At 43.7% G+C, this 18075-nt stretch overlaps 1 protein-coding gene across 3 annotated transcripts in view; it reads right to left on the bottom strand.

The window, feature by feature from the left end:
• Nucleotides 1-18075, bottom strand: part of MLLT1 (MLLT1, super elongation complex subunit) — a 32598-nt gene that overhangs the window by 13783 nt on the left and 740 nt on the right. For all 3 annotated transcript variants that reach the window (XM_027668111.1, XM_027668109.1, XM_027668110.1), the window contains exons 2-5: nt 14642-14822; nt 11687-11769; nt 2755-2898; nt 903-1028 (exon numbers count right to left, since the gene is read on the bottom strand). In XM_027668111.1, the coding sequence (XP_027523912.1) occupies nt 903-1028; nt 2755-2898; nt 11687-11769; nt 14642-14738 (450 nt within the window). In that variant the 5' untranslated portion in view covers nt 14739-14822. The remainder of the gene's footprint in view (nt 1-902; nt 1029-2754; nt 2899-11686; nt 11770-14641; nt 14823-18075) is intronic.

Raw genomic sequence — 18075 nt, 5'->3', positions numbered from 1 at the left:
TAGCTACTGGCAATTTTCACCAGACCTCATGTCAGAGCCCTTTATTTCTCTGATGTCTTCTGTGTTTCCTAATCCTTCAGCCCTGACCAAAATTAAATCAGCCACTAACAGGTAAGTCATCTTCATTCCGTTTCATAACATCAGAAAGTAGGACTGAAGTGCCAGAAGTGTTTAGAGCCCCAAAGAACATGGATATCAGAATTGAATTACAGTGTAAAATGAATTGTTGTTAATATCTGAGACTGCTCAGGCTGATAAAGTGCATGTAGTCTGCCTGGGGATTGTTTCTTTCATGTAGAATTATACAAAAATAGCTTCAGTACATAAGTGAAAAAAAGCAAACTTAAGGTTCTTCAGAAGACTCAGGAACTGGCTACTGCTGGATGCAAACAATCAAATCTGGAAATCACCAGTTTGACCAAGTGCAGCATATTTTATGTTCTTTATTTACAGCACTGCCTTGAGCAGTTGTAAGGACAGAGGAAGGGCTGACTCTCCTCTCAGCCTTTCTGCAAAGAAATGCAGGCACTCAGAGCAGGGCTGGACATGGCAGACAGTGAAACATCCACAGAATTCATCCTCAGCACCAGGGATACAATCAGAGAGGATATCATCCACCTTTATCTGCTACAGCAGATCTAGAGGAAGATACAATTCATCAAAAATTCCCAGTCTTGGACACGTAATTTTCTTCTCAAAACTTCCCTGGAGAGAAGTCTATCAAATCATCCAAAAAAGTCTCCTAAATTATGGTAAGTTCCAGACCACTGGCTCCTGAGCTGCAGAGTACGAGAAGGTTTCAGAATTGGAAGCAGCCAGAAACAGCTGCTAAACAAGCCCTCAGCAGCAAGCCCTGAAAGACGTTTTCACCTCAAGGTGACCCAAAAGTGTGCTGCACTGACCTTCGACCCATGGGAGGGTTTGGTCTTCTTGGGATCAGAGAAGGCAGAGAGAGGTATCGTGGGTAACATTGGATAGTCAGGACTTGGCCTTGAAACAGTTTCTGCTCCTTCTGGCATTACCATTACCTGGGGATAAAGAGGAGAGAAATTACGTCTAAGGAAAGTCTCACGGACTATTAACTATTAACACATGATTATGTTAAGCCTCTTGCTCAATTAACACACCATTATTCATCTTTTGAAGGGTTCCCCCCCTGCTTAAAGGCCATAAAAAGATATTGTCTATGGAAGGCTCAGTTTCAAGGCAACTCCTCAAACAGAGCATATTAAACCCACCAAAAATGAAAGGCAACACGCAATATCAAGTGTCTTTCCCAAAGGGAATGCCAATACTCTGAGCACAGGGAAGGCAATAAAGCTCTGGACAAGACTTGTGTGTTCTGCTGTAAATGCTTTTACCCTGAAAAAGGGTAGTGAGATAAATCTGGAAGGAATGAGCAAGACTTCACTGGTTTAGGGGAAGCTGAATTCAGGGGAAAAAAGAAAAATTAAAAAAAAAAAAGAAAAACAAAAGAGCAGGGCTTATGTCTCTCCCTTGACAAGGTCTTAACACCAAGCACTGAGCTCCATGGAACAATTCCCTTCTTACCTCCCCTATATTGTCAGAATAATTCTGTGGAAAATTTCCACTAGATAAACAGCATCAAAAGTGGCTCACAGTTGAAATACTTCAGTACACAAGGAATACAGTAATTACTGTGAAAATCCTAGAAAGCAGATGATGTTCCAGCCCTCCTAGGGCTGAAGTGAGCACCTTTCCCTGTGCCCAGTACAGAGAAGCACTGGAACAGCTGGAATACCAGCTGGAATACAGCTGGAATAACAGCGGCTCCTGAGATCTACTACTGACCATCTTCCCCACAACTTTCTGACTTTTCCAGAAGAAAATTCTGCCACCAATTGAGACTATCCTGAATAAAATCCTTGAACAGAACATTGTGCATTACCGCATAAGGGGGTATCTCAGAATACAGTCAGAATTATGGAGTGGTTTGGGTTGGAAGGGACCTTAAATATCATCTCATTCCACCCCCTCCCATGGGCAGGGACGCCTTCCAATAGACCAGGTTGCTCCAAGCCCTGTCCAACCTGGCCTTGACATCCTCTGGCTGGTTAAAAACTTCATGCACTTTGTGGCTTGCACTAATTTGCTCAGATTTGTAGTTATTTGAGGATCATCCTTTAGTCTATCACTGCATGCTACTTCTCCAGAGGTAAGAGTTCATCCACTGTAGGAACCCATATCTTATTGTGCCTTCAAGGGTATAGCTATTTTTATCTCCCACACCTGTTTTCACTTTACATTCTAATATTTTTCATTATTTTTTATTATCTAAGCCACAAGCAGCTGATCCCAGGCTTAGGGGACATTTATTGACCAGGAAGCACTAACGATTAAGCTAAACAAAATGAGCAAGGAATAGGCTGGAAGTCTCTCCCTTTCCTTGAGCTTTTCTGTCCTGATCCAGCTCCTGGCACCAGGAAGGTCCCAGATAACTGATGGACAGCCTGCACCATCCACAGCAGATCTCTATTTCCAGAGGGGTTTTAAGTGCTTTGATATTAATGGTCACATTTAAACTGAAAAATGAAGAGTCACCAACCACACCAGCAATGGGTTTGTTCTGCTTTAAGTGCTGCAATTGTATAACCAGGAGTGCAAGCTGGCTGGGTCATCCTTTAGATGAACACAGAAAACTGCTTGAAGCCTGAAAAAGAAACCTCAGAGGAAAACAAGCTCACTCCACAGTTTAGCAAACCTCATAGGATCCCAAATCCCTCTGGGACTTACCCCTCCAGCCCTAATGAGTTTACGCCTGAATTCCTTGGTGGGGTTGTTGAAAGTCAGTTTCTCACAACGAAGATGGTTCACAGGTGGGTTTCCCTCCAAATTTAGGAACAGGTCATATGTGAAACAAACCTTTTTCGGCTCCTCCTAAAAACAAGAAAGACTTTGTGAGACTGGAAGGAGTTTGGCAAGCAGAGTAAGGCTGAGGATCCAAACAGTCACTCCTGAAAATCCCAAATAAACCACTAAGTGTTGTATACATGGAGTTTTTCATCATGAGATCAGAGAGCTGGAAATGAAACTATTTGTGCCTGAAGTTAACCCAGTGTTCAGCAGGAACTGAGGCATGAAGCTTCCCACTGCAAAAGTAACACACAGGCATGAATTTTGAGTGAAAATTGTCTATTTAAAGCTGTTCAAGCCTTTCCAGAAAAGCAGATTCACAAGGTCTACCCACTATTCTGTTTTCCCCAAAATTCAGATCCTATCTCCTTTCGGAAGTAACTTTTAAGTATCAATATTAAGAAAGCATAATCCTTTTTTTTAGAGAAGGAACAACTTCTGAACTCCCGGGATCTCTGTGGGTACCAAGAAAAGATTAAACACAACAGGGAAAAGGATGACTTGGTTTGCAAAATCCTTTTCAATATGCATATTGCAGAGGCTGAATGGGAAGATATCCCAGGCTTTTGAACTTTTCCAAGGGCACTTTCACCCAAGCAATCCCGAGTTTTTGTATGCACATTGGGGATCATCTGCGCCTCACTGCTTCTGTTCCACCTGCTGCATCTGCAGCACAGAATGGAACAAACCTCCTCCTTTTTTTTCACCACCCCCTCCCCAGAAACTGCAAATACTGCAGGCTGCTTGTGTGCTACAAATACCCACAGGACACTGCCTGGTGTTCTCTTGTATTCCAGCTTGGAAAGTAAATGTGGCAAGAGAGACTCTCCTGCAAAGCCCGGTGAGCCCGGCAGTACCCTCTGTGTTTCCATGAATGCTTCCCACATGCCTCATTCACTGCGCAACATCAAGCAGCTGCACAGCAGCCTTTTCCAGAATTCATATCCAGCAGCTCGATTTCCTGGTGCAGTTGCATTGTTGGATGGGAACAGACGCCGCAGGCTCCCGGCCTGAGTTCCATTAGATTTGCTGAAAATAGGTTAGAGCGTCAAACGGCTTCGGACCACCCCGATTCCTGCTGTTTGCTCCTGCTGCAGAGGCCATTTCTTGGACAAACTACACCTCTCATAATACAAAGGGTGGTAACTACACCTGATTTACACCAAAATCAGCGCCCTGAGCTTATCTGGGAGTCAAGGTTAGTCCTACCCCCAAACAGGTATCAAGTCTCAGATTAACGGGCTACCAACACCAAGGTCTTCAGAGCTTCTCTTGGGACAGTCTTGAAGAACCCACGCCCTCCCAAAAGGGTTCAGTGTCTTCCCAAAGGGTTCAGTGGCCACTAAAACAGATAAATGGGAAGAAAAAGAAAAAACCCTTGCAAAATCCACTGCCCTGTCGCTTCCCTCCCTTCCATGATCATCCTCATTAACAGAATCATTAGCCAGCTCTGCGTGTGTGCTCACTGCAGTCCAAACAGCAGCTGCACAGGGTCTCTCAAAGTCTAATAAACTGAAATGAAGGATGAATAGAAACCCAAATATGGCCTAATAATGGTTTCTAAAATGCTTTTCCTGGTTTACAAGAGAGTAAATAGATCTTGAATATATTAGCAAAGGCAGGCTTTGGTCAAAAGTTGTTTTGCCACCCCATTACCAGCTCTGCTTTGGCATTTGTTTGCTTTCTGAGCAGAGCAGAGGCAGTAGATTCCTCTCCCTCTCACCTTAGGTATCCCATTTCTTGTATAGACTCACAAGGACAGAAGCTCCCAAATATTTATTGTGTCTCTGTTGAATTTTTGTAAAATTAAGGCGGTTTTTCAATGTGATTTTTCTCCAACTCCTGCCCTGGGAAGGAGCCCCAGCCAAGTGTCCTGATCATTAAAATCCCCTTTGTATCCCCCAGGCCATGAGGAGCCCTCCAACCCCCCCCCCCAAGTGAATAGTTGAGATTACAGCACTCCTAAAAGAACCACCACAAAAGTCTCAAAGCAAAAAGCTGCAAATAAACATTCTTTCCTTTACTGCCCTCACTGCCCAGCTAATGATTACAGCTCAAGCCACTCCAAAGATTAATCCATCCGGTCCTCCCTAAAAGGTTCTTTCCTCCAAACAACCATCAAAGGGGGAAGGGGGGCGGAAGACCAAGGGAAATCTCTCTCAATTGACCTGGACCTACCCATCTTCTAACTTGAATCCACAGTGCCACACTTCAAAGCCTTTCTAAATACTATGTTGGGATCCACACATCCTGCTGCTTGAGGTTGCAGCCTGGTGTAGGTGCTTTCTCACTCTACAAACTTTGGTTCAGACAGTCCTACAGCATAACTTTACCTACTCCTGATTGAGCAGCAAATACACACACAAGCCAGGCTTTACTCTTAGATGATTCCACCTTCCGATATTCAACCCTTGACATCAACCAGTAAAACTGAACAGGGGAGAGCCTCACTTTCTCTGGATATTTTGTTGCTCCCTGAAGGGCCTTACTCCCAAGAAGAGCTTTAAAAAGGATGCATCACATCCATTTCTAACTGGTAGATATCAGCTATTCAGATTTAAAATCCAATGGTCAATTTGGACATGAAATGGTTAAGCTGGTACAGGGAGGGGGGATCTCTCAGTAAGGCACCTCGGCACCTCAGAACCTCACTTTGCATCTGCCCCTTAAATCTCAAGATACCAGAGAAGTAAACTACGAGTGTGGATCACAAAGCCAGGGCCAAGCTTTTATTTGCAGCTGCTGTAAACTTCCCTTCATCCCATGAATCCCCCTATTCCACCTCCAATCTCCCAAGTAGGGTACATTAGGTTTTATTTTTACTGCTTCCTGTCTGCACCGACTGCCACTGTGCTGTTACGAGCACTGAAGCTGCTTTATTTTCCCTTTGAGTTCTCAAGTAATGGGTTAAAGTTCTTTTGGCACTTTTCTTCGTAAAGAGGAGGAATTTTTCAAAGTCTTTTGTTAAAATTTCCTTGTCTTGTTTTTAAGGCAGGGTGTGCCCTTTGCCACTTAACACAAATCAAAAGGATTTCACTGGTAGCGTGCGCATAAAGCTCATAAATCACTTTTAGAAAGCCATAAAACAAAATTATCTACAAAAAAATCTAGCACACCAAGGAAGCAGGCTCATGGTTATTCAATAACTATAACATCTAACACCACTTCCCGTTTGCCATAGATCCAGCCTGACAGAGTCATTTATCCAGAACGTCTGTATAAATGAAACCCCCTTCCCAGGCTCGTACAACCCGTCTGACTGGTCTTCCGCCCGCTTCCAACTGAGGACATTTAAAAGTGAATAGCCCAAGATTCAGTTTTTGAAGCAAGTGGCCTTGTGTTCCACTCAGGAGACCATGAACCACCTTTATAGTTTCTGTGATTCTTCAGTGAAACAACAGGGAACAGCATTTTGGACTCTCCCCGCATCAGAAATAATTCTCCGTTTGAAAATTAGGTGTTCCTGATATATTTTTGTACTCACTGGTCCAAGACAAGCATTTAATAATCTCCTAACTCTTACAAACAGATGATATGAAGCTGCATGGCCAGTAAAGCTACTGTGTTTGCAAACTCATCCTTGTCAGGCACTAGAAATTTATATATATATTTTATATAATCATCTATTTATATATTTTATACATCTCTATGTATTTTATATATATTATATTTAATACCAATATCTATTTTTATATTTTATATATAATTTTTATATCTTTTTAATACACGTCTTATATATACATATATATTTTTAATATTTAGATCATATATACGTATCTATTTTTAATATATACATCTTATATATACATATATCTTATATACACACACACATATATATATTTATACACACACACACACACACACACACATTTTCAGCATATGGAAGCCCTACACTGAATGGCTACTGAAACACACACAGCCCAGGGAGGGTTTGGCCAGGAAAGCCCTGCTTAGATAAAGGAATGGATAAACTGATAATACATATTAATTTCTGACAGGAAAAGGTAAAAAAAAAAAAAAGATTCGCTCCTTAGCAGCAGCACAGAAGTGCTGCAGGTTTGGTGGGGAATGCAGAATAGACCTAAAAAATGTGAGCAACAAATGCTTCCCTTAAAGGCCAGACAAATGAAAAGTTTTACTCCTCTGTCCACAACTTTCAGCAACAGAGTCAACACCAACAGGTTAAAGCTACTCCTCCTTTCCTCAAACCTGTGCAGACCCCGCCCCAAGAACAGTAATTTGTGTAAAATCAAACGTCTTGTGCAAACACAGGCTCTCCAACCTTCCTTGGGAGCATTTCCCAGGCCAATCCCTTCCTGAAGGCACAGTCCTGACACCAGTTGTAGCTGATCTTGTTTCACTCCCCTGCCATATGTGCAGCCCACCTACAACGTCTCCACTGAGTTCCTACTGTGAGACACAAACGATTTTTCCCTTCTCCAATATTTCTCTGTTTGTTTTCTGTATCACACCTAAAAATGTTGCAGAAGGGGTAAAATACGCATGTTTTTCTCTTGAACCTCACTGGAAAAAATCAAACGGATTTCTTCGCTTTCTCTGCTTATCTCCTCCTCACTAATAGGAAAAACCCAAGTTCTGTGTATCCATTATGTAAATCCTGGAAAGGCTTTTAACTCCAGCACTAAAATTGGGAGGTAGCATCTTTAAAGAGACTTTAATACAGCATCTTATCCATGTTGCATTAATATCATCTGTCTTGTATCAGAGTAACATGAAAATACACTAGACCTTTAGCTTTGTTGAGGGGGATTGATCTAATTTGATTGGGATGCAAAAAATGTCACAGGGGATGAATACCAAAGTCAGACCTGTATCACAGCCTCCAGATCACAACATGTACCACTGTAAGAGATTTATTTAGAGACAACAATGAAAAAAAGCCTCCAGACTGTTGAAATTGAGGGGGAGAGGGAAGGGGAAGAGCAGGAGAAAAACAGCAACGCATTTGTTGTACCCAGTTTGTATCGATTCGAGCAGCAGAAGCCACTAACAGCAGCCCTCGTTACGGAAACACAAAGGATTTCACCACAAAAATAGCACACTAACATTTCCAGTCCAGATGATCTGCTGTCATTAGTCAACTCTGCTTTCAAAAGCTTTATCAATCAACCTGCTGAGCCCCTGCCATTTGTTTTTCAGGATCAGTTACAGCAGCAGAGGCTCGACCGGTATTAAATGAGTCCTTTGGCCACACAGTCCACTCAGACCCACAGACTGCCCAGGCTCACAGCAACATTCACAATTTATAATCTGTGATCCAAATGCCAAGGCTGAGAAAGCACCTACTTAGGGAGGCACTGAAGTGCAGCACAGGAACGACAAACACAACAACCCAACAACCCTCGTGGAGGATAAAAACAGGCTCTTACACCTTTTTTACACTCTGTTGACATTTGCCTGTCTGACAGAAAGGCACCAAAAGCTTCAGGGGGGCCAAGAGAACCGACTCTGCTGCTCCAAACACACAACAATAAGAGGGTACTCCAACACAAAGAGTTAATGGGTAATTTTATGCCAAGTTGCTTAAAAAAATCCCTGACGAAGCTCATTAAAACCACTCTTAAAACTGTTTCTTCACGAAGCATAGGTCAGTGTTTCTGCAGGATTTACTATTCCATTAACAAATCAGCACAGGGAAAGGAAATGGCTAAGAAAGGAGGCTTAAACTGGGGGAAAAAAAACCCATTTCAGCCAACCACGACGAAGATCAACATCCACAGATTAGTTCACTCCTTTAAATCCTTTCTCTTCTCACCTTTAAAAAGCTAAACATGCACCGATAAACAAATCCCAAAGCCTCTGTAACTCTGGTTTCAACCCAGGACACGCATCAACAAAAATGTGTCAGAATGTGGGAGCATATGGCCACAACACCCACCAACCTCCAAACAGCCTTTTCTCCCCAATCCCAGGATCAATCCCTAACATCTACTTGAAGGGAGTTACTCAAGGATGAGCCCCAAATGCTGTAATCAATTCAGAACAATATCTGCTCCACACACACCAGCTGATCCCCACCAGTGTCAACAGGTTTACACAGATCAGAGTGAACACGTGGTCTTGAAGTGATGAAGATTTTGATTTATTTGGTGCTTTAACACCACGTTCTTTAATTCAGGAGAATACAGGCTGCATCCTAAGCCTTTGCCATTCCTCATCCTCTTTCCCTATCTTTTAAATTTCTGCTATATCCCAGTCTTTGCTTCTTTATCTTTGCAGAAGATATATTTCCTTCAGTTCCACTTACTGAAAATAATCATAGCTCTTAAAATTCCAAGTGGGCAATGGGGGATACAGGAGCCCAATTCTTCATACAGAATCCTGAAATATTCTGAGTTGGAAGAGACCCACAGGGATCATTCAGTCCAACCCCTGGCCCTGCACAGACACCCCAACAATCCCACCCTGTCCCTCAGAGCGTTGTCCAAATGCTCCTGGAGCTCTGGCAGCCTTGGGGCCGTGCCCACTGCCCTGGGGAGCCTGGGCAGTGCCCCAGCACCCTGTGGGGGAAGAACCTTTCCCTGAGATCCATCCCAACCCCCCTGGCACAGCTCCAGCTGTTCCCTCGGGTCCTGTCACTCATCACCACATCAGCAGCAGCTTCTGAGCTTCCAGCAGTCTTAACTTCATGGCTGAATCTGAGAAGATGTCTCTGTTCCAACCATGTGCTGGAAAATGGAACCTGTTCCCTCAACCAGAGCTTGCCCCAATTTAATGCTGCCTGAAACTCCTTAATTAGCAATTTGTCCATCAGCTTAAAAATGGAAAAGAACTTCCCCATAACACATGGATCTAAAAAATAAGGCAAGGATGAATATTTTGAACATCTGTAGATTTTGAAACAAGTGTGCAACTAAAACCTGTTGTCCTATTTATTTGCCATGTTTCTTAAGACCAAAATGTCAGCAACAAATTAAATTAACTGCTTCTTCCGTTGTTTCCAGGGAGAACAGAGCCCACCTATTTCCCTTATTTATAAAAGCCACCCCTATGCTCAGAGCAGGGGAACAACTCTGCAGTCACGTGTGTGGAGGAACAATGAGAAGGGATGACCCTGGTGGGTGGGAAACCGAGTTCTAGGCAGAAAAGCTGCCAGTTCCATATTCCACCAGCAACACAGGGATATAAAGAACAGAGAAAAAAAGAAAACAGGAATGCAGATGGCAGTCAGTGCAAACAAGAGCACCCACAAAAATCCAACACAGAAATGAGAGATCAGAGGGTTTGTGAAAGACAAACCTGCAGCAAAAAGTGTGAGGAAAGACTGGGTGAAGAAAGGAAGGGAAAACAAAAAGAGTAGAACTAAAACACAGTTCACTCCTCACAGTCATTAGAGGTTCCACTTACAAGGAATCAACACAGAGAAGTTCACATTTTTTGGTCAGGAATGTAAAGGATTTTGAACCTGACTCATCAGAACATTCAAGAGTTTTCTGACTCCCACCTAAAACCTCAAAAAAGCCACCAAAATTCGAACTACTTTTAAGCTTTTGGGGGGTTTTTGTTGCACTCAAGTCATAGTTTTCAGTGTTTGCCAAAAAAGCTGCTTTTATCAACCACTTTCACCCCCACCCTCTGACTGCCACTTCTTTTCACAGCCTTTTGGCTTCCCCTACTCACCCAAAAAATAACTTGTGGGCAAAACATTCCCAGGTTTAGGAGACCAGCTTGTCTTCTCGTGGTTCAGTCCCATTATCTGGCTCATTACTCCGACTCAAAGTGGGGTCAGGGCAATGCAGCAGGGCCAAAAAAACCAAACTAAAATGCTAATTATTCACAAAATGACACTGCCAGGAGAGTGTCCTGTGCTGGACTGGGGTGAGAAGGAAATGACTGACAGATTTTTGTGGGAGGTACATGGAAAAAATGACGGGAAGCTAAAGAGAATTAATTATATATATATTTTATACATACGCAAATATATATATATATGAGGGTGAGAGCAGAGATTACAGTGATGTGGCTCAATGGTCACATTTTTAGTTTGTTTCATCTAGGTTCCCTCTTAGGGATAATAAGAAAAACATTATTTTTTTATTTTATTATTTAAGCAGTAATCAAACCCAGAAAGCTTCACTATTTCTATTTAACAAAACAATTTGACCGAAATTGAGGTAATATGAACACAAGAGCCCAATTCCCTGTTTTCATAACCTTCTCCAAGTCCTGCAGCACGTGACCTCTGTGGTAAGACTAAAAGCAAGCAATCAATCCCAAACTTTAACTTTCATATGCTTGTTGGCAATGCATCTTAAGACTTCAAATATTTAGTGTTTTCTTTCTGGAAGAGCAGTGAATCAGGATATCTTTAACACAGGTCTGAATACTCGTCCTAGACATGCAAATGTGTATCTACAAATTTCATACCTATACAGTTAATTTAATGAGATTGCAAATTAAAAAGTGGATTTTTTTCATTTATGGACAACACAGTGTTTACAAATGTTTACAAAATCAGCAGTTTATGTTTATTTACTTCCATGTGTGCATAAAATATTTTAAAATGCTTTCATAGTCTCCAAGTTAAAGGAGCTACAAGTGGTACAATCTCTGCTCAGAATCTCTAGGACCATCCACTGTCCTGATATCACCTTTCTATGCAATTTCATTTTTGCCAAAAGCTTTCTTTTGAAGTCTGGCAGGAGCTTCCAACTCCCAGTTAAATTCTATTTATTAGACTAATAAAAAACACACACATAAAACAGTCACATAATTTAGAGTCTTTCTGTCAGGCAGTTTCAGGCTCTGGCACAGCTCAAAACAATTAGAAGACCAGAAATCAGATTTCTACCTTATTTTTGAAGTGCACTTCAATGGGCATAATGAAGCCAGCGTAGCCAGACTCCTCCACCTTGTAGGGGGGCTCCTTGCACACTGAAAGAGAACAAATAAACGTGAACTTGGAATTCAGCACAATTTCATCTGAGCCAAAAAGGAGTTGCAAGAGGAGAAATGGGCCCCTGAGAACTCAGGACACAGCTAAAACACTGACCTTTGTGGAGAAAACCACACAGAATAAGATGGTGGCCACAGGCTTAGTTGGGAACATGAAAATCTGTTCTTAGCTCCTCCCAGGGAAAGGAAACATAAAACACTCCAGGCCAGAGGCTCTGTGAGATTCTTACCCCCCTTTGCAGCGAGATACAATTACATTTCTGGGCTGTTCCACAGCAATGCAAACTGCCAGTTCAAGCTGTCTGGCAAAAAAAGGCCAAGACCCAAAAGGTACAACAGCAGAGAAAGGTAAAATTGACTTTGATGTCCATATTTATTAATCAAAGCACTACAACATGCAAGCAAGATGATTATTTTTAACTTTTAACACTCCCCTGAAATCCTCAACCCTCATAATGAGGTAAGAGGCTGCTTCCCCCAAAGGTTCACAAACCCAAAGGGCAAGTGAGCACTGCTATTTATTCCACACACAAGGAAACACAAGGAGGAAGGTGAACCAGTTTGTTGCTAAGGTCAGAGCTGCTTTCTGCAGCACAGCAATTAGAAAAGTTAATTGCTTCAGAGAAATTAATCTGTGTGTTTCCTGCCTCAGTTGCCCCTATCCCGCTACCTGGTGTAGCTTCATGCTCCTGAATCCTTCCTATTACCCACCACTGCATTTCAGGATAGGGATATCCAACTCTTAAGGATTCCAGGATCATTTCTTTGGCCATGATGTAGAAACACACAACAGCTGCCAGAAGAAACATGAGACCCACAGAGATGTTCTCCCTCCCAGGAACCGGATGCACTCGCGTATAATTTATGCACTACAATATATGTAAATAAAGTCAATTAAGTAATTAGAGGAATTCAGTGTAAATCTTTGGAGTTTCTCATAAGAATTCCGAGTAATTAATATGATTAGGAAACAGTACATCAAACCTAAAAAGCACACAAATTACTTTCCTTTAATGTAGATATGTTACTCCAGCTCTAAGCACTTCTACCATCATTAAGGTGCTGAAAAACAGCACTCAAAATTCAACTGTGAAAAAAAGGCATAGCTAAAAATAATAAAAACCTCTAGACTTGCTTTAACTTGAATTTTACATAAGAACCCTGTCATTTAGAGGGAAAAACCCAAAATCAAAGAGCGGTGCCAATATGGCAGCGGGAATCTCAAGCCTATCTGCCAAGCAGCCTTTGTTCCTCTGCCACTCTATTCTGACAAATTCCAAGGATTCCAGGAGCAATCTGCCAGCAGCACGAGCCCACCTTCAGCACCAGGATCTGCTCCAAGTGAGACAGAACCAGCTGAAGGAACCCTTCAAACAAACCTAGGAATAGGATGCATATGCCACAGTATTTATGTAAAACCCAAACACACCTTGGTCAAAGGCATGCTGGGCTTAGAATGGAGCTCAATGAAGCATTAAAAATCCATGGATTAGGGAAAAATATCTCTGTGAATGTAGATGATAAAGCAACTGACTGAGCAAAGGCCATGGTTTCACTCTGCCAGAGCGCAGGGTTAGATGGGATATTTGGGAAGATGTTCTTCCCTGTGAGGGTGGGAGGCCCTGGCACAGGTTGCCCAGAGCAGCTGTGGCTGCCCCATCCCTGGAAGTGTCCAAGGCCTGGAGCAATCTGGGCTAGTGGAAGGTGTCCCTGCCCATGGCAGGGCATGGAACAAAGTGGTATTTAAGGTCCATTCCAACCCAAACCACACTATGATTCTATGTACTACTGCAACACAGTTGTTTGTAATAAATTAAATTACACCAGATGACAGAACTGTAACCCAGCAGATTACAACTTTTATTCTATAAATTAGCTTTCAGCTCAGTCCTGCACTTGCTTATCATACATCAGTTTTACTACACTAATTTGAAGGAGACATTATTAACATACATTCCATATTCACATTCTTGTAAGCTGAGCGCCTTTGAGTTACTTTCCACTGTGGTCTCTTACAAATAACCCATGTCATAGGTTGTCCTAAGACATTCTGAGTGTACTTCGTTTAAAAGAATATTTCTAAGAATGCACATTACAAAGTACTTCACAGCAACACTCACAGGCAGCTTATATTTCTTAAAACAGTAACACTGCAGCTATAGTTACACATGTTACAGATATAACTCTTTACTGCCCCCTAAAAGGGCAATTCCTATTCCTCCACCTCAGCCTCATGAATTCCCGCTGCCCGGTGCCAGCATTTTTTCTACACAGTCACAAAGCAAAGACAGAAAATAACACTGCAATGTGTATACTCTGCCCAAGCACACTGACCGCACAGCCAGCGGCAAAGAGACCATCACCCTGCGGCATCACTGATTTCTGCTGGGTTAATCTACCTGAACTGGCACCTGAGGCTAGGAATTGCAAGAATCCATGACCAATGCAGAACTCTGCATACCCCAGTACATACAAAAGCCCAGTATCTGAGCATCTCTCACTGATCATGTGCTTCTAGCTTTTGCTGGCAAATTCCAACAAATCAAACCTACCTTTCCCATTCCATAACGTGAATTATCTTCTGCTGTCACTTGCGTGTTGAGAACCTGCAAGTACTAATGCTTAAACAAGAGGAGAAAGCACCTCACCTCCTGCCCTTTCACCAGAAGAAAGGTCCCATTCTCCCTGACCTTCCTCAAACACAGTCAAGAAAGGTTAAAGCAGAGTGCACACAATAGCTCCCTTTAAGGAGCTATTTTAAAGAAAAGTGACAGCCCAAGACAACCTTAACTTGCAAAATGCTATTTCATAGAGAGAACACCTAATAATACACCTTCAAGCACCCACTCACCTCGCTTGGGCTTTGGGAAGCTCTCATGCAGCCGAAAGACCACGCGTTCCACAAAATGCTGGATGTCACACTGCTCGGGGCCACGGACAAACACCATCCAGTCATGGGTGAACCCCTCCGTGGTGGGCTTCTTCCTCAGTTGGGCTCGGTGCCCCAGCTCCAGTTTGACTTGCACTGTGCACTGTTTTAGGACAAAGGTTTTAGCATTTTAGGACCACAAGCAAAATGATGCAGTTTATAGGTTACAGAACGATGAACCCCCCGACAGCAGCGCCTGGGTCTGTCAGGGGGGAACATAACAGATCCACGGAGAGATCAGCCCCAGACTGACAACCAGTGTTGCCAACAGAAAAGGCATCATAAAAATACCTCCCAGCACCATTTCATAACTATTTCCCCCCTAATACTAGAGCAGCTTTAGAATTGGGATCGGTTTCTCTGCCTCACTTATCAGTTAAATTGTCAGCAAAGTCCTAATTGCAGAGTCTTTATTTCTAGAAAGTGTCAGAGACAGAACTTGATGTTCACAGCTTCCAGGATTCACAGTACTGACAGAAAACTAATTTTGAAACAGGAAAAATCACATCATGAATCGGTGGTTTAGAATAAAACTCTGATGTTTCCTGTATTCTAAATATATTTTATTAACACACTTTCCAAGAACAAGTTATCATCTCTGCCTGCACTATGTCCAACACTAAACTGACCTAATTCTGATTTGCACTCCCGAATCCTACTCCAATCACTAACAGAGAAGGTGTATTCTGTGCCTTACTGAAAGCACAAAAATCCCATTAAAATGTCTAAAAAGCCAGATGAAATTAATGGTGAAGGTCCACATATTATTGCAGACTTCAGACAGGCGAAAGGGAACGAATAAAACAGATGTAACAGAGGAAAGGGATTCAGACACAAGATAAATCAAGGAAATGTTAGGGCCAGATTTGTAGAAACAGAGAATAACGCCCAAGGTATCCAACTGTTGTGCATATTTGTTACACAAACCAGAGCAGCAGACTGATTCCAAACTAATCCTATCGAAATCCAGCTTCAGCACCAGGAGGTTCATAGAAAAAGGGGCAGTTTTTAGTCCCTACCCCATCCTTCACTTCAGGCTTGCAAATGTGTCTTGTTCTTCCTAGCAGGTCCCAATTACCACTGGGAGAGGTAACATTATTTGTCATTACCTATATTACATGTTGACCCGGAGCCAAACCAAAGGCATGATGTTAGACAATGAACATGGAAAGAGAAAGCTTCCTGAGCTCTAGACAAATGCTTAGGGAAAGCATCATCCTTATTTTCCCACGGATGAACTGCAGCAAGGAACGTGATCACAATTAACGTTCGAAAAATATTTTGCATCTCCAACCTGACTTTTTTTTTTTCAGAGCACGGTTCCTGTCCCTGTAAAAAGCTCTCACAGGAGGTCTGCAGAGCACCAGGCATCAAAGCCTAACCTCCCAAATTGCAGTCCAGTTCCAATTTCAACCATAAGCCTTAACATACTTGTTCAGGCAGTTTATATCCTCACAGCAAAATACCATCAGCTCGATCCAACACATCCGTTCTAAGGCTCGGGGACAAACTCATCTAATTAATTCCTTCATTACAGCATTTCTTTGGGATACCTTCCTCTGCAAGTTCCCATTTTTTCTACATCGGCTCCATCTCACTCCTGAAGGAGCAGGGCCAGCTGTTCTTTCATGTCGCATTAAGGACTCAGAAGAAAGGCAAGGTGTGCTTCACCCGGAGCACAGCAATCCCGGGAAAGCATTATGTGAAGACAGCCTGCCCAAATCCTAAGCTCCCACCGGAGTGTGCCTGCAGGCCTGCTTTATCTGGGATGCTTCCCACAGCGTTCACATCCCCTGAGCCAGCCCGAGCTGCAGCCTCACGTTATCGATTCCATAATTACCCTTTAAATCCTGCTACTGTTGCCAGTTACTACCCCTCTCCTGAGAAGTGCAAATGACTGTCAGGCTACAAAATCTGCCTTTCCGAGTCAAAACGGCTGAAAAACTGCAGTTGAGAACCAGATGGGGCTGTGTGGAAGAGACCGAAATTAAACATAAAGGAGAACTGTTTAACTGAGAGCGCAAGTTGTACTTGCTGCACTCCTCACACCCCGCTCCAGTTAACAATCGCTGAGAATTAAGCCAGAAGTTGAAACACATTTGAAAATAAGATCTCCCAACATAACCAACATCCAAAGTTGCTCCGCTGAAAACGGAGGGGTTTTTTTCCTTTTTATTTCCAAGCGTGTCTCCCAACAAAGGGAAATCAGGATCCTATTCAAACAATTTGTAATAATACAAAGGAACCTGCTTTCAACTTCTCAATAAACATTCTGAAGGCTGCTCCGGCTTTTGTTTGATGTGCTAATTGCCTGAAAGCCATCGAGCGGCTCCCGTTCCCGCTCCTCCGGGTGATTATCCGGGATAGCGGGGCTCATTCCCGAACCTCAGCCCCTCAGCCCGGGAGGTACCTGTTACCCGCTCCCGCGCACACAAAAGGCTCCACATCCACATCACCTCAGGTAAACTTCCAGCATCCATCCTGGAGCAATCCCGGTGGTATTAACCCTTCCCGGCGCAGCTCCGGGGGGGTCACATGGCCGGCACCTCTCTCGCTGTCAATAATCCCGGGTAGGAATTTGCGGGAATTGCTGTTGCCACCCCCCGCCGCAGGCGAGGCTGCCCATGGAGGGGACAGGGCTGAGAGCCCCCCCAGAAGGGGGTGGGGAGGAGGTGTGACCCCCAAAACAGGGTATGGGGAGGAGATGTGACCCCAAAATGGGGAGTGAGGAGGAGCTGTGCCCCTCAAATGAGGGATGGGGAGGAGGTGCAACCCCCGAAGGGGTGAGTGGAGAAATGTCCCCAAAAAATGGGGGGTGGGAAGGAGGCGTGCCCCCAGCCAAATGGGCTTCAGGAGATCTGCCCCCCCCCAAAAGGACTATGGGGAGGAGATGTGACCCTCCTCCAAACAGAGGGCATGAAGAAGGCGTGTCCCCACAAAGGGGTGTGAGGAGGAGGTGTGCCCCCCAAATGGGATTGGGGAGGGCATGTGTCTCCCCAAAGAGGCTTGGAGGGGGGAGACGTGCCCCCCAAAGGGGATGCGGAGGGAAGATGTGCCCGCCAAAGGAGTATGAGGAGGAGATGTGCTCCTCAAATGGGGTGCAGGGAGGAGGTGTCCCCCTCAAAGGGGTGTGAGCAGGACATGTACCATCCATTTGGGGTGGGCATGGAGGAGGTGTGCCTCCCCAAAGACAGTGCGGGGAGAAGCTGTGTCCCCTAGATGTGACTGAGGACAAGATATCCCCCCCCCAAATGGGGTTGGTAGGGAAAACACATCCCCCTCCCCAGTGGGATTGAGGAGGAGATGTGACCCCCCAAATGAGACTGAGGACAAGATATCCCCCCCCAAATGAGACT

This window comes from Corapipo altera, unplaced genomic scaffold (assembly GCF_003945725.1).
Source record: "Corapipo altera isolate COAL_440 unplaced genomic scaffold, ASM394572v1 108, whole genome shotgun sequence".
Classification (NCBI taxonomy): domain Eukaryota; kingdom Metazoa; phylum Chordata; class Aves; order Passeriformes; family Pipridae; genus Corapipo; species Corapipo altera.
This window is presented reverse-complemented; position numbering and strand designations above follow the sequence as displayed.